The sequence below is a fragment of the Herpailurus yagouaroundi genome, unplaced genomic scaffold (assembly GCF_014898765.1).
Source record: "Herpailurus yagouaroundi ecotype Mexico unplaced genomic scaffold, PumYag 557, whole genome shotgun sequence".
NCBI lineage: Eukaryota > Metazoa > Chordata > Mammalia > Carnivora > Felidae > Herpailurus > Herpailurus yagouaroundi.
Genome location: NW_024412774.1, coordinates 3,022,890 through 3,038,177, shown reverse-complemented (window position 1 = coordinate 3,038,177; position 15,288 = coordinate 3,022,890). Strand labels below are relative to the sequence as shown.

At 62.6% G+C, this 15,288-nt stretch overlaps 4 protein-coding genes across 9 annotated transcripts in view; 1 reads left to right on the top strand and 3 right to left on the bottom strand.

The window, feature by feature from the left end:
- Nucleotides 1-5,178, top strand: part of KMT5C (lysine methyltransferase 5C) — a 26,530-nt gene extending 21,352 nt beyond the window's left edge. For 3 of the 4 annotated variants that reach the window (XM_040465333.1, XM_040465334.1, XM_040465335.1), the window contains exons 5-9: nucleotides 166-329; nucleotides 454-473; nucleotides 2,310-2,446; nucleotides 2,835-3,010; nucleotides 3,189-4,396. In XM_040465333.1, coding sequence (XP_040321267.1) covers nucleotides 166-329; nucleotides 454-473; nucleotides 2,310-2,446; nucleotides 2,835-3,010; nucleotides 3,189-3,688 — 997 coding nt within the window. In that variant the 3' untranslated portion in view covers nucleotides 3,689-4,396. The other variant, XR_005787397.1, reaches the window with a different exon arrangement.
- On the bottom strand, nucleotides 4,349-5,569 carry LOC121023449 (uncharacterized). Its single transcript, XM_040465342.1, has 3 exons — nucleotides 4,940-5,569; nucleotides 4,781-4,837; nucleotides 4,349-4,703 (listed from the first exon to the last, which is right to left on the bottom strand). The coding sequence occupies exons 1-3, from the start codon at nucleotides 5,278-5,280 to the stop codon at nucleotides 4,376-4,378; spliced, it is 726 nt and encodes a 241-aa protein (XP_040321276.1). The 5' UTR covers nucleotides 5,281-5,569; the 3' UTR covers nucleotides 4,349-4,375.
- Nucleotides 5,570-8,687: 3,118 nt separating this feature from the next.
- COX6B2 (cytochrome c oxidase subunit 6B2) lies at nucleotides 8,688-10,185 on the bottom strand. 3 transcript variants are annotated; one of them, XM_040465175.1, is made up of 4 exons: nucleotides 10,076-10,185; nucleotides 9,832-9,961; nucleotides 8,973-9,121; nucleotides 8,688-8,850 (listed from the first exon to the last, which is right to left on the bottom strand). In XM_040465175.1, exons 2-4 carry the CDS (start codon nucleotides 9,941-9,943, stop codon nucleotides 8,797-8,799), a joined length of 315 nt encoding a protein of 104 aa, XP_040321109.1. In that variant the 5' UTR covers nucleotides 9,944-9,961; nucleotides 10,076-10,185; the 3' UTR covers nucleotides 8,688-8,796. The 3 variants fall into 3 exon arrangements, with proteins under 3 accessions (XP_040321109.1, XP_040321111.1, XP_040321110.1); XM_040465177.1 differs by having other exon boundaries at nucleotides 8,973-9,073; XM_040465176.1 differs by having other exon boundaries at nucleotides 9,832-9,988; nucleotides 10,076-10,147.
- A 256-nt stretch (nucleotides 10,186-10,441) lies between these two features.
- The window catches only part of LOC121023383 (protein FAM71E2-like), a 25,476-nt gene continuing 20,629 nt past the window's right edge, over nucleotides 10,442-15,288 (bottom strand). The window contains exons 2-4 of the mRNA XM_040465199.1: nucleotides 13,329-15,237; nucleotides 10,660-10,748; nucleotides 10,442-10,567 (exon numbers count right to left, since the gene is read on the bottom strand). Of these exons, the coding sequence (XP_040321133.1) occupies nucleotides 10,721-10,748; nucleotides 13,329-15,237 (1,937 nt within the window). The 3' untranslated portion in view covers nucleotides 10,442-10,567; nucleotides 10,660-10,720. The remainder of the gene's footprint in view (nucleotides 10,568-10,659; nucleotides 10,749-13,328; nucleotides 15,238-15,288) is intronic.

The window sequence follows — 15,288 nt, the reverse complement described above, 5'->3', positions numbered from 1 at the left end:
CAGGAGACCCCCCAGGCAGGTGTGGAGGCGGTGGTGGGGGGGGGGGGTGGACTTGAGAAATCTGGGAGGCGGACCAAGGTGGCACAGGCAGGAGGCCCCCTGGTGGCCCAGCTGGGGCGTGGGGAGGCGCTGCTCAGACGGCGGCCTGGCCTGGCCTTTCTGCAGGAAGAAGAACGAGAAGCTAGAACTGCTGGTGGGCTGCATCGCGGAGCTGCGGGAGGCTGACGAGGGGCTGCTGAGGGCCGGCGAGAACGACTTCAGCATCATGTACTCCACCCGCAAGCGCAGCGCACAGCTGTGGCTGGGCCCCGCCGCCTTCATAAACCACGGTGGGGCCGCGGCCGGGGCTGGGGCCGGCCCGGGACAGGGCGGGGCCGGGGCTGGTGGTGCCCACTCACCTCCCTGCTCACTTGAGTCTCTTCTTCTCTCCCCGCCCTCCCCTCAATGTTCCAGACTGCAAACCCAACTGCAAGGTGAGACTTGGGGAACCCCCACTGAGGAGTGGGCTTGGGGGGAAATAAGGGGGCTCCGGGGAGGGGCATTTGGGTCAGTGACTAGCCAGAAACTGCCCGGAGTCTCCCCACCTGGTACAGCTGCCTCCTGCCCTTGGCCGGAACCTTGTGTGCATCTGCAGAGATCAGGGATCAGGGAGGAAGGGAAGGGGCCCTGGCGAGTCTCCCTGGATCTCAGGTTGCCACCTGCTGGCAGCCTTCTTCCCTCGCTGAACCTGAGTTCACTTGGAGGGGGGAGTGTGGTGGACAGGGAGACAGAAGGTGCCCCCGCGCCTGGAGCCCACTGGACACAGCTGTGCACCTGCCATAGCAGGACACAGGGGAGCTGAGCCCCAGAAGCCTGGGGTAAGGCCAGAGCGAGCCCCAGAGGATGAGACTCTGGGAGGCAGGACTTCCAGGCAGAGGGAGCAGGGTGGAGAAGCAGCTTTGCAGGGAGAGCCACTGCGTGTTCTCTGTGGTGGAGCGCAGAGTGCCTGAAAGCAGAGGAGTCTCGTAAGGCCTCGGGTGTGCATCCTGCTGGGTGTGGGCCTCATTGCGCTGTCTGTCGGAGCCCCAAGCTGCGACCAGGACTCTGGAGTTAGAACTGGGTTTGAGTCCTGGCTCCCCCAGCCCCCAGCCTGAGTTACTCTTCCCGGGTGGGAGATGGGGAGAATGTGTCTCCGGGGATGGTGGCGAGGGTCCGGTGTGAAGTGCACCCCCGTGGTTCTTGTGTTCTGTGACTCTGTAGGCCCATTACATGGATTTGACGGTGGGAAATGTGCTGGGTAGGACAGGAAACGGGGCAAGGCTTCGTGACAGAGGCTCTGTGGTGAGGCGGGTGCCAGCCACCTCAGGGCCCGGGCAACAGGCACCGGTCTTTTACCTAGCGGTGCAGAACCAGGAGGCCGCACAGATGTTTAGAGCCAAGCGCTTGAGGAGGAATAGGACTTTCCAAGGTGTTGAGGAGAAACTGAGGCGTGCTAGGCCATCCCAGACAGGCACGTCTCAGTGGAGGGCCAGGAGGCATGGTCGCCATGGTGACTCTGGCCTCGCGTGCCACAAAGGAGCTCAGGTCTGCCCCACGGGTGCTCCCACTGGGTGAATAATGGGGTTTGGTTTTTAGATGGCCCTGGCAGCTCAAGAGCTGGAGGCTTGTCAGGACAGGGAGGGGCCGGAGGCTGGCGTGTGACCCGGTGTGTCACTGAGTGAGAGGTTGGCTCCAGATGGAGTCTGGGGGATACAGAGAGCAAGGACGCGAGGCCCCGTGCACGGAGGCTCCGGCCAGTTGGCCTGGGATGAAGTGGGCAGGTGGCCGGAGCCACCCCCAGGTGTGTGTCAGGCTAGAGTGGGGGGAGCGATGGGAGTCCACTCCTCCCAGAGGGGGAGCACGAGGCAGGAACAGGCACAGGCAAGAGTGGCCTCAGGGGGCAGCAATCCCGGGCTGGGGCCGCAGGGCGGACAGGCACCTGGCGGGGGGGACGGCGAGACCGGCAGAGCTGGGACCACGCTGCCAAGGTGCAGGCTGCCAGGGAGTGGGGAGCGGGTGGGGGCCTGTGGGAGGGGTGGCGGAAGGGTGCAGGAGGGAGCAGGCGGTGCTGTCTGCCAACACTGCCAGGGTCAGGTTAGATCATCATCCTGCGGGGAGGGCGGAGGCCAGCACGCGGGCAGGAAGTTGGGGAGCGTGTTAAGAGGGCAGACCCTGGAAGCTCCTGGGGGCTCCTGGCCCCTGGCCCCTGCCCGTCCTGGGATCACACTCGTCCTGGGTGGGGTGGAGCCAGGCAGCCCCCAGGACCGGTCACTGAGCAGCCCAGCCCCCAGTTTGTGCCCGCAGATGGGAACGCAGCCTGTGTGAAGGTACTCCGGGACATTGAGCCGGGGGACGAGGTAACCTGCTTCTATGGCGAAGGCTTCTTTGGTGAAAAGAATGAGCACTGTGAATGCTATACCTGTGAGAGGTGAGGGGTGAGGTGGGGAGGGACCCAGGAGGGGTGAGGTGGGGAGGGCACCCGAGAGAGGTGAGGTGGGAGGGCCCCCACCAAGGGTGAGGTGGGGAGGGCACCTGAGAGGGGTGACGTGGGAGGACCCCCACCAAGGGAAAGGGGGGAGGGACCCAGGAAGGGTGAGGTGGGGAGGGCACCCAAGAGAGGTGAGGTGGGAGGGCACCCGAGAGGGGTGAGGTGGGAGGGCCCCCATCAAGGGGAAGGGGGGAGGGACCCAGGAGGGGTGAGGTGGGGAGGGACCAGGAGGGGTGAGGTGGGAGGACACCGGAGGGAGGCACACTGCAGTGCCCCCGAAGAGCCTCCTCAGGACCCGCTTCCCTCCTCTCCTTCCGCCCGCCCACAGGAGAGGCGAAGGGGCCTTCCGACTGCGGCCCAGGGAACCCGCGCCCCCGCGGCTTCTGGACAAGTACGAGCTCCGGGAGACCAAGCGGAGGCTGCAGCAGGGCCTGGAGGGTGGTGGCCGGCTGGGCCCCAGGGCCTGCGCCCACCTGTCCCCACTGCTCCGGGACCCGTTCTGTGGTGAGCTCGGGGCAGGGACCCTGTCCTGCCAGCCTGTGTGCATCCCGACCACCGACCACCGTGTCCCTCCGTCGCCCTCCCTCCCCTCCCCCCATACCCCCCCCCCCCCCCCCCCCGCCGCCCCGTGCCAGTCGCCCTGCTCACATCCACCCCTTTCTCTCCCCTCCCCCCTCCACAGCTGCCTGCCAGCCCCTACGCCCCCTGCCCTGCGGCGCCCGCCCTGACGCCTCGCCCCTCTGGCTCCAGTGGCTGCCTCAGCCCCAGCCCCGGGTGCGCCCCCGGAGACGCCGACGCCCCCAGCCCCGGAGGGCCCCAGCTCCCCCCCTTCTCCGTGCTGCCCGCGTCTCCTTGCACCAGTGGGGAGGCTGTGGCCCCCGATGCTGCCTGCAGGCGGAGGCCCTGGTGGCCCTGGGCCCGGCCCCCCGCGCCCACTGGGCCCCTCAGCAGGACTGGCACTGGGCCCGGCGCTATGGGCTGCCTTACGTGGTGCGCGTGGACCTGAGCCGGGTGGCCCGGCCCCCACCTGCTGCCCCCGCCCCTGCCCCTGCCGGGACCCCAGGCCCCACCCCCATCCCCAAGAAGGCCCTCGCCTTTGCCCCCTTCTCCCCACCCAAGCGCCTGCGGCTGGTGGTCAGCCATGGTTCCATTGACCTGGATGTCAACGGTGACGGGCCGTGATGGGCCGGAGGGGAGGCCCGAGGCCAGGAGAAGATGGGATCCTGCCTAGTCCCCCCTCCCCCACGGCCCCATGTTCTCGGGGACTCACTGACCTCTAGAAGGAGCTCTTGGACCTCTGGGAGGGAGCTGGCCCTGGACCCCGGCACAGTTCTTACCGGGCTGGGGGCTGGGTCGGTTTGGAGACACCCAGGGATCTGACCCCTGACCCTTTGTGACCGCTGACCCCTGAGCCGCCCCCGCCCCATTGGGTGCCCTGGCCGCTGCTGCCCCACCCGCATCCCCAACTCCAACCTCAGGACTACAGGAGCCGTTCCCTTCCCTACCCCCCCCTCCTGCCCAGGGAGCAAAGCCATAAGGGGTGGGGGCCGCCCCTTGGTGTCTCCCCGGAAGCCCAGGCCTCAGGAGGCGGTGGAACTGACCTGGGGGCGGCCCCCCCTAGAGACTGCCCTGCGGAGGGGAGTGGGTTTGGGCTCAGCTCTGCGACTGTCTGAGGTGGGGGGGGGGGCAAGGTGGGGGGATGTCTGGGACACGTCCTCACCACCCCGTGGGTCTCAGGGAGGCCGGACGCGACCTCATCTTTCTCATGGTGCTGTCCCTGGTGCTACTGGGGTGTGGGGGGTCCCTCCCCTCCCCCACACCAGAACGGGGTATGTTGGGGGATTGAAAGCACTTGAACTTTTTATTTTATTAAAGCCTTGTTATAAGCAGCGTCCTTTGTAGCTTTTCATTTTGATTTATGTGTCGAGGGGATGTTTGTGGAGCTTTGGAGGGGCGAAGGGTCGATAGGATGGCCCCGAGGATGGCGGAGGACAGAGGCGAGAACCCCATCCCCGCTGGAAGGGTGCTGGTGAAGAGTGCGAGGACTCCCCTCTCCTTCAGATGAGGTAACAGGTCCGGCAAGTAGGGTGACTTGATCACGGTCACGTGGGGCCCAGCTGCCCCCATAGCCTCGTCCGTGTCTTCTGGGTAGGCCCGGCTCTGTGGGACCAGGGCGATGATGCTCCAGATCTGGGGCCTTAGGGAACACCGCCGTCACCTTCGTGGTCACCTCCTCCCTGCCACTGTGCCTGAGACATGGGGACAGCTACCCACCGGTGAGCGCGTCCTGCTTCTGAGGGCTGGCGCTGTTCTAGAGCTGAGGCCTCACACCTGAGGGGCAGAAGCAGCCAGGGGCTGAAGGGAGGGCGAGAGGGGCAGGGAGAGGCCGCTGGGGGTGGGGGGTGGGGGCAGGGCAGAGCGGGACGTGTTTACCTCGAATCCCTCTCTTTCACAGAGCACCTGTCTGACTCCCACTGAGCCTGTTGGTTTGCAAGGAGGAAGGCGAGGAGGGCGCGGAGGGCAGACTGCAGTGCAGGTGCCTCACTGTGGCGTCTAGACCAGCAGCACAGCAGAGCCGGAATCTCCTCCGGGATGGATGGACGGACAACCACGGGGCGGGGGGTTGCAAGCACTTCCAGAGATCCTGTTGTAAAGTGTAGTAACTGCACATGCGCCTGTGCACTCTTCTCAGGGGAGAGGGCTTGGAGCCTTGGTCCGCTTCCCCAGAGTGTCTGGAACCCAAGTGGTCGGAGGCCCACGCAGAGCCCGCTCATTCTGGGTTGCAGGATGAGGCGTTGCCCCGCCAGCCTCCGCCCACCCGATGCCAGTAGCACCCCCTTGCTTGTGACAGAAATGTCTCCAGACGCTGCCAGACGTCCCCCTGGGGGCCAACGCCACCCCCACTGAGAAGCGCTGGACTGGGGCGGCAGGGTGATGGGGAGGGAGTCGCGTGGCTTGTGTGGCCTGGCGTCTGTCTTCACGGCCGGCCGCGCTCCCAGGACCGCCCCACCCCCTTTACAAACAGCCTGCGGAGGACAGTGACCACCTTGCTCCAGGTTCTGCCCCGAACCCCCCCCCCCCCCCCCCCCGCCCCACTGAGTCAATGGCTCCTACCACGACAGGACAGCACAGGCGCTGGGGAGGGAAGAATGAGAGTCCGCAGGTCAAGGCAGGGGCTCGAACCCCATCGCGCAGCCTGAGCGAGAGCGTAGGGAAGTTGGCCGGGAGATGAAGGGAAGAAGGAACTGAAAGAAGCAGGAAATAATCACAGCTCACCGCTCAAGGCTCATGCTCTGCCTTCTCCTTCGCCTCTGGTGGCTGGGCCGGAAGCAGAGCCGAGAGCGCCATCCAGGCTGGGCACCCCGATCCCGGACCCGCTCCTCTCCTGACCCTTTTACATGCACACGGCACTGGCCGGTTGTCTCCAGGAGCCCCGGGACCCTGTTGATGGGTTGGCCATCCTGGAGGGCGATCCGTCACTCCTCCCACCGTGCGATGTGTCAGCCGCCAGTATGAACCAACACGCTTCCTCGGATTGCTTACACAGGTAGAGACCCCCCGCACACACCCGGAGAGACCTGGGCCCGACAACTAGCCTGTGGTTCACAGCATGGTCCTCCCCAGCAGCCCTATGAAGTGTAGGTGTGGTCACCAGCAGACTTTGGATGAAAAGACCACGGTGCAGACGGCTTGGGGACTTGGGGGCCACGTGGCTGGTAATCTGTGCAACTGGCACTTGAGGCGTTTCGGAATTCATCGGGCTGCAGGATCTTCAGGATGAGAAGGAGGCTGGCTCCAGAGACAGGAGGCTGGAGCCGTGCCCACTGGGGACCAAGGGACAGTGAGCTGGGTCGCGGTGGCTTCCATGGGGAGGAGAGGGAGAGCGGGTTCCTTGAGGGCTTGGGTTCCCGGAGCAAAGGGTGAAGGGCAGCTGAGCGTTTCTGATGGGGAAGTGCCTGGAAGCCTGAGCCTGTCCCCGGATGGGGAGGAAGGAACCGGCCAAGGGGCTCAGAGGCAGGGGAAGAGGGCAAGAGGTGGCCTGAGATGGAGGGGATGGCCCTGGGGGAAGAAAGGGGGAGGAGGAAGGAGGTGGTGGGGAGAGCAGGGATGCGAGTTGGGCAGAGGGGCGGGAACGGGACCTCCTCTGACCTGGGAAGCTGCTGCAGGTCCCTGCGGCTGGCACTGGGGCTTCAGGGAGCAGTGGAGGCGCTGTTCAGAGTTCAAGGCCTGGGGGTGTGCTGTGCTGTTGACCCAGACAGCCATAGTGCACGAGGCCGGACCCCGCCTCCAGCTCCGGCATCCTTAGGGTTGGTGGCCTGGAATATAAACAATGCTCCAAAGTGGTTGAGGGATGGGGGCGCCTTGGTGGCCCAGTCGGTTGAGCATCTGACTCCATTTCAGCTCAGGTCATGATCTCGCCATTCATGAGTTTGAGCCCCGCATCGGGCTCTGCCCTGACTGCGTGGAGCCGGCTTGGGATTCTCTCTGCCCCTCCCCTGCTTGTTCTCTCTCTCTCTCTCTCTCCCTCCCTCCCTCCCTCCCTCCCTCCCTCTCTCCCTCTCCCTCCCCGCCCCCACCAAAATAAATAAACTTTAAAAAAAGTGGTGGAGGGCTGATGGTGGGGACAGAAAATGGAGAGTTGAGAGTGGCTGCAGGGCAAGGGAGAGAAAGTGCCCTCCAGGCAGGGGTGGCCTGCTGAGGTCCAGAGGCCGGCTGGGGCTGTACAGGTGGCAGGCTCTGTGCTCAGATGCTACCTAGGTGACCTCACTGAGTGTCAGACAGCCGGCAGCCCTATTTGGTGACTTGGAGAGGTGCCTTGCCTGTGTGTCACCGTCGGCTTCCCTGCCACAGGGGCAGCGCTCCGGGCACGCCCTGCGCACTCACCTGCCCCCCTGCCTCTCAGGCTGTGATTGGGGGGGGGGGGCAGGGTATCTGGGTGAAGCCATCCCAGGAGATGAGCAGGCTGGGGTGCGCCCTGGGTGGCTTGATGAGGCCAGCGTGGAGGGTGTGCCTGGGGACAGTCATCCAGGAGGCTGGGTGGAGCCAGTCCTCCAGAGTCCGCTCAGCCCCTCCCATCATCCCACCTGTCCTGGTAACGGGACTGTACCATCTCTGTTTCCTGGGGAAGCTGAGGGGCACGCAGGTCAAGAAGCTTGTTCAGGGTCACCGACAAGTTGTTCTGATCAGTAACAGCGACCTTCGAGCCCCGGATTAAACTGGCCTCTTGACATGACTTGAGAGAGCCTGGCTCCAGGCTGTCGCGGGAGTCCTCCTACAGCTTCAGGGAGACACAGTGGAATCCAGTCCTCCCTGTGCCAGGACTCGGTCCGGGCTAGAAGCCCAGGGCTCTGCGCTCTGTTAAGGGTCACGCCTCAGCCTCCGGGCGGGGGAGGGGGCAGGTGTTTGGAGAGGTGACCTTTCGGGGGTCATTTGGAATGAGGATGGATTTTGGCGTTGCTGCCTCTGAGCCTGGGCAGGCCCGGTGCCCGGATGCGGCAGGAGCAAATTATTCAGACAGGAGCTTGGAGTATCCTGGGGAAATGGAGAAGTCGGGGGGGGGGGGGGGCAGCCGCCCCTGTTCTTTGGGGGAACAAGGAAGAGGATGCTCTGGCGGGGCCAGTGCTGACAGGGCCAGGCGTGCAAAAGACTGTTGGGAGGGGCTCACGGGATGAGGACAGGATGGCAAAAGGAGTCAAACGGGGGCACGGAAGTGAGGGAGAGTGGTGAAGAAAGGGTCCAGAGCAGGGGAGGGAGGGTTGGGGTCAGCGCTGGCGGGGGGGGGGGGGGGGGGGGGGTGCACAGTAGACTCCCCCCACCCCAGAACTTGGGAATGGAAGGAGGTGGGGGAGGCGTTCAGGTCAGAGAGGAAGAGGCTCCTGAGGGAGGAGACGGAGGGCGACTAAGTGTGGGGATGGACAGTCAGGGGCACTCTGGTGGGCGCGCGTGGTCATCCAGAGATCCAGAGAGGACCCCGGGCTGGTGGCGGCTGCTGCTGGAGGCAGTGGGGCAAGGGCGGACGGGGCTTGGTTGCTGCCGCCCTAGACACCTGCCTACCCTCCCTCCATGGCAGCCCGACGGAGCAGAATCCTCCCCTGCCCCCTCCTCCATCAGAACCGGTAGCGTTAGCTGCAGGCCACAGACAAAGGTCTTCTCCAGCCCCCACGCCAGATAATAAGAAACGTCAGCAGCAACATAGCTTTATGTGTGGCTTAGTCTCGGGGAGACTCGAGGACGGTGGGGGGTGGAGGGTGTCAGCGCGCTGATCCTTCGGGGCGTCCGCACTCAGGCCGTCAGATTTTGCCTGCGAAGGTCCCTCTCTGGATCTGCTCGGTCCAGCGCTGCACCTGGGGAGAGACGGGCGGGAGGGGAGGCGGCGGGCGCTTGTTCAGCTCTGCGGGACCCTCCACCCTCGCCCGGTCCGGTCTCGCCCGGCCGGCTGTCGACGCCCCCTCGGCCCCCTGCTCACCCAGCTCTTGGGGCACAGCGAGTGGAACACGCGGAAGTAATACTCGCAGGGCTGCGTGCTTTTCCCACGGCGGTTCATTCTCTTGACGCAGCGGTGGTAGTCTGAGGGGTGGGGCGGAGCGGGCCGCGGGGTTGCCTCGGTCCCAGTCCCAGCAGACCAGGCCCCGCCCCTCCAGGACTTGGTCCCCAGCCCTCCAGAGCAGGCCCCGCCCACTCCGTCAGGCCCCGCCTCTCCACGGTCGGTCCACCCCCTCCAGGCCATGCCCAGCCCCTCCAGGACTCGGTCCCGCCCCTCCAGGCCAGGCCCCGCCCCCTCCAGGCCCAGTCCTGGCCCCTAGACCAGGTCATGCCCAGTCCCGGACAGGCCCCGTCCCTGCTGGGTAGGCCCCTCCTATCCTTCCCTTGCCTCGGCCCTCCAAGCCTCGGTCCCGCCCCCCACCGGATAGGCCCCGCCTATCTCTCTCTCGCCCCTCCCCTCCAAGACTCGATTCCACCCTCCAGGACAGGGTCTTCTCCCCTCCAGACAAAGCCCCGCCCACGCTGGATAGGCCCCGCCTATTCCTCCCTCGCCCCGCCCCTGCAGGATTTGGTACCCACCCCTCCAGAGCAGGTTCCACCCTCTCCCGGCCAGGCCCCGCCCATCGCACCCTCGCCCCACCCCTGGGCCCAGGCCCCTCCAGATAGGCCCCTCCCACTCCCCGGCGAGGCCCCGCCCCTTCCGACCATGGCCCCCCTCCCCTCCCACCCCAACGGTCACCGCCACCAAGGCCGGTCCGGGACCGTCTCCCTGTCTTCAGGTGGGGCAGACCCTTCCCGCCTCTTCTGTCTCCCTGCCCCTAACCTGGCCCGCAAGGTCTCACCCAGGAAGTTCTGGTAGCAGTTGCGGGTCTGGTTCTGGTTGGGGAAGCGCGGGTCGAAGGGTGGTGTTGTCCATTTCCCCTTGGGGGACTTCTGGAACTCAATATCCAACATCCAGGGAGGCGGCAGCTACTGCAGGGGCAGGGGGCTCCGTGGGGCCTGAAGGCGCCTCTCGCTCAGACCCGCACCCAGTTCCTGGCCCCCACCCCAAAGCCCAGTCCCTGATCCCACCCGCCCTGCCCTCACCGGACTGATGTCAACGTGTCACTGGGTTAGCTGTGCTTGTGGCTCCATCCGGCGGTGCCCCTCGCTTCTGAGTGTCGGGGGGGGAGGGGGGTCCCAGCCCAGGAAAACCACGACTCCTGGCAGGATTGGCTGGGGCCCCTGGAACCCCAGCCAATGGGAGCCGCTGCGCTGCAGGGGACGCTCTGGGCCGCCAGGCAGGGTCTGCGTGGACCAGCCCCCCCACCCCCGCCGCCTCCCACCTCCAGCCCGACGCCACCCCGCGCGCACACACTGGCACCCAGTCACGATTTTTGCCGAGTACTCCGACTCAGGCTTTTAATCTCTGCGAAGCTGGGCCGCTCCGCGGGCTCTCCCCCGCCCCCCGCCCCCCCCCCCCCCCCCGATATATAAACGTATAGATAGCTCTGGTCTCTACCCTAGAGGGAGCATCCCCCCGCCCGGGCTTTTCAGCACCCTGCTTCTTACGGTACAGGTGCACAGCACCCTGGGGGCCTGTGGGGAAGAGGAGGAAAGAGTAAGGGTGGTGTCCGAGCCGCCGGACTTCAGTGCCAGGACTAAGGCGGGTCCGCAGGGTCTCTGGCTACCTGGTCACGCTGGGCTCCTTTGGACGCTTTGGCGATCGAGATTGACTCCCCCCGAATCCCGCTAATGAAGGCTCTGGGAACTCTGTATGCTGCGGAGAGAGAGAGAAAGCCAGAGGAGGTCTTGGAGGTCACAGGAAGAGCGTAGTGAGGGCTCAGTAAATCCCTGCTAAAATGAAGCGTGAGCTGGAATAAGGGTCCCCACCAGTGTCTTCCTGTCCCTGTGTCCCTCCCAAGTTTTTCTCCCTCCTGCCTAGTTGCGGGGGAGCCCGCCTGTGGATCCTTCACACCAACACGCAAATGCTAATCTCTCTCTCCTCTTCAGCACTCTCGTGCTCACTTCCTACACCAGCTACTTCTTGCCATGTCCCCCCTCCCCTTCCAGCAAACTACTTGGAAAAAAGCTGCTGGACCCCTCCTCTCTGCGTCCCCTCTTTGCATACGCACGTTCATAGGAAAGTACGTGTGTGGGTGGGTGGGTGGGTAGGTAGGTATATAGCGGGAAATACACATCACATAAAATTTACCGTTGCAACCGTTTGAAAGTGCACAGTTCGGCGACACTAATTACATCCACAGTGCGGTACAACCACCACCTCCACTTAGCTCCAGAACATTTCATCACCCCAAAAGGAGACCCCTGTTCCCAATAAGTCATCCCTCCCCATTCCTCCCATTCCTCCCAGCTCCTAGCAACCACCATTCCGCTTGGATTTATTTGCCTGGTCTGCAAGTTTCCCACAAATGGAATCACGCACGATGAGGCCTTCTGCATCTGGTTCCTTTCACTGAGCATCATGTTTTCAAGGGTTGCGGCAAGTGATCCCCTGCTTTCTGTGCTCCCGTCGGCCTGCCCCATTCGGGTCTTTGTTCCCACCATGCAACAAATAATAAAATCCTTGCTGGTAAGCCCAGGGCTCCTGCCTCCGTCCCGTATTCCTTCACCTAACTGCAGCATTACACGCAGCTGCCCCTGACACCCAGGCTGTCGCCATTCTGCCAACTCTCACTATGGTTTCCCCTTTTCTTTTTTTTTTAAAAATGTTTTACATTTATTTATTTTTGAGAGACAGGGAGAAACAGAGCGCTAGTCGGGGAGGGATAGAGAGAGAGGGAGACACAGAATCCGAAGCAGGCCCCAGGCTCTGAGCCATCAGCACAGAGCCCGACGCGGGGCTCGAACTCACTCACGAACCATGAGATCACGACCTGAGCCAAAGTCAGACGCTTAACTGACTGAGCCACCCAGGCGCCCCTGGTTTCCCCTTTTCTAAACACTTTGTACCCTCTTTGTCGACACTCACTGGCTGGTGACCTCCTCCAGTCTCTTGGCTTGTGGTAACTATCCATGTGCCAATGATTTCCCATCACTCCCAATTCATATATCCAGCTACCTGCCCCACTTCTTCACCAGGGATCTTAGATGATCCTGATCCCCTCCCTGCCACCTGCTGCATTCACAGCCTCTCCGTCTCCCCAGTGTCTCAGACCCCAGGCCCTACATTTGCCCTTGACACCACATGGCCATGTCCAATCCATGAGCCAATCTGTCAGCTCAACCATCCTGCCTCTTTCTCACACCTCCAGCACCTCCCTTCTTGTCTCCTGCCTGGATCCTTGCAACTGCCTCCTCCCATTTCTCCCAGATTCCATCCTTGCCCCCTTACCTTCTCTATGCTTTGGCCAGAGAGAGCCTTTTCAAATATACACCAGTTCCAGCCATTCTCCCCCAAATCCCCCAGCTCACTCAGCATCAAAGCCAAAGCCCTTGAAATGGCCTGCAAGGTCCCACGTGATTACCACCACTCGCGTGACTTCTTCTGACTTCATTTCCTACCCTTGGGGTCCCTTGGAACTCACTCTTGGTCCAACGTGTCACACACACACTCATGCCTCAGGGCCTCTGCAGTGGCTGTTTCTTCTGCAGGCAACATACTTTCACCAGATGTGTGCATGGCTTCCTTCTTCCCCTCCTTCGGGCCTTTACACAAATGACATCAACTCACTGAAGCCCTCCGGGACCAACCAGTCCAATACAGGGGGCTGCCTATCTTCATCCCTAGTCCCCCCTCTCCTGCTCTTTTCCCATGGAGCCATCACCTTATAGCGTGCAATATAATTGACTTAGCTTTTAATTGTCAGGACTCCTAACTTCAGCCCTACTGATATTTTCTCTGGATCATTCTCTGCTGTGGTGGGCCATCCTGTGCATTGTAGGACATTGAACAGCATCCCTGGGCTCTACACACAAGATGACAGGAGCATATCCTCCCCAAATTGCTCAAAGCCATATCTCTAGTGCTTAGAACAATGCCTAGCACAAGTCAACACTCTCTATACTTTGAGTCCGTGAACAAAAGTGAAAAAAGGGGGGGCGCCTGGGTGGCTCAGTCGGTTGGGCGGCCGACTTCGGCTCAGGTCATGATCTCGCGGTCCGTGAGTTCGAGCCCCGCGTCGGGTTCTGTGCTGACAGCTCAGAGCCTGGAGCCTGTTTCGGATTCTGTGTCTCCCTCTTTCTGACCCTCCCCCATTCATGCTCTGTCTCTCTCTATCTCAAAAATGAATAAACGTTAAAAAAAAATTAAAAAAAAAAAGTGAAAAAAGGGAATGATCCTCTTTTTATCTTGCAGCTAATGGAGTTGACAGAACGTGTCAGCTGTCACCCCAAATGCCTGGCTGAAGGACTGTAAGCACCCGGTTCCTCTATGTCTTTCACCTCAGGGGCCATGTCCATCATATTCTCATTTTCTACAAGCGTTGGTAAGATGACATCAGAGGACAACTTTGTTATGGCCAGGGGACTCTGGTCTGACATCCCCTCGAGCTGGTCTGGCATCCCCTCCAACTGGTCTGGCATCCTCTGGAGCTGGTCTAATATCCCCTCAAGTTGGTCTGGCATCCCCTCCAGCTGGTCTGGAGTCTTCTTGAGCTGGTCTGACCTCCCCTCGAGCTGGTCTGACTGCCCCTCGGGCTCAAGAGATGCTCTCTTTGGCTGCTGGAACACACTGGCCTTCATCTCTGAGATGGGGGTCAGTGAGACGGGCCACGGGGGTACCTCCTCCCACCTTGATGCAGGCAGACTGATGGGATCTGGGGAGACATTGTCCATCATCAGGCTGCTGGCCTCATGCCTGGGGAGGCCAGGCACTTCGGAAGCCTCTTTTGGAACCTGGGGCTGTGCCTCTACCCAGTGATACATGCTCCCTTCAGCCCACGGATGCATTCTCTCCTTCACCCAGGTGCCAAACAGGGACTGCTCTCCAACCACCTCTGGTGTCCCCTGCAGCAAGGGCACCTCACTGGGGCTGACTGTTGACATGTCAGGCATCGGGGGGTTCGAGAGCCAGGAGGACGGATTGACTGTTGCTGGCCTCAGGGGCGGTTCCTTGGAGTTGGCCATGATCATCAGCTTGGCAAGGGTGAGCCCCTCCACCGAGAACGGCCTGCTTTGCTCCTCCGGGGGTCCCTGGATGACCACCTCCTGGGTCTTGAGCCACTTCTGCTGTTGCCCCACCGTCTGGGAGGTTAAGCCAGGCTTGTCCAGGGATATCTCCTCCTTCTTTCTGTGGACCTTGTCCTCCAACTTGCCCCTGCCCTTCAAGCCATCCAGGGTGATCTTCAGGGCTTTAGTGAGCACGACCTCCTCCAACTCCTTCTTGGTGGTGGTAAAAGGCAGGTCCTGGGATGTTTTCCGGGTCCTTGTCTCTATCAGGTCCATCTCCTGGGTGCCCACAAACATCAGTGGTCCTGGCGTCCCCTCACGCTGGCTTCTCTTGAGCACGCGCCCTCTAGGACCTCCCGTGGGCAACGTGCCCAAAGTGGCAGCGTCCGGTGTCATCTGCTGTTGAGTAGGTGAGGTCAGAGCCTTCTGGGATGGGGCAGGTAGGAACACGGATTTCCTTCCTGGGACAGAGGAAGATACAGCCTTCCGGGAAGTAGGCGATACAGGTGGGGCCTTCCGGGCCGGGCCAGGACTGGCTGCGGCCTTCCGGGAAGTAACGGATACAGGTGGGGCCTTCCAAGGGGGGCCACGTACTGTTGGGGTCTTCTGGGTAACAGCGGGTACCACGGGGGCCCCCCGGGGTGGGCCGGGTGCAGTCGACATCTTCCGGGATGGATCATGCATTGCCGAGACCCTCTTGGACTGGTCACGGAGGAATGGAACCTTCCAAGCGGCGACGCGGGCAGCTGCGGTCTTCTGAGAGGGTGGAGGCCGCTGCCTCTGCCCAGATCCCAGAGCCTGGGCCTTTTCGTTGCGCCTGTGGGAGGAGGAGTAAGCGGATGGGAGGGAGAAGCGGGGAGGGTAGGTGGCTGCGGAGAAGGACAAGGTGCTGGTATCGGGGTCCATCAGGTTTTCAATGTCCTGCTGCCACAGGTACGTGTTGAAGGGATCATAGGATTCCAGCAAGGAAATATCAGGGGTGTCTGCGGAGGCACAGCGGATGGGGGTCTCAGTTAAACCGCCCAGGACTGTGGCCGTGTCTGAGTCAGAAGAGCAACACTGTAGGCGGACAGAGAAGAGGGGAAGAATGGTCAGGGCCAGGGGAGGCTCCCAGAGCCCAGGACACAGGGCCCTCCTCCCTCAGACCCGGGAGTCCAGACCCCCGGCCCCTCCTCCCTCAGACCCGGGAG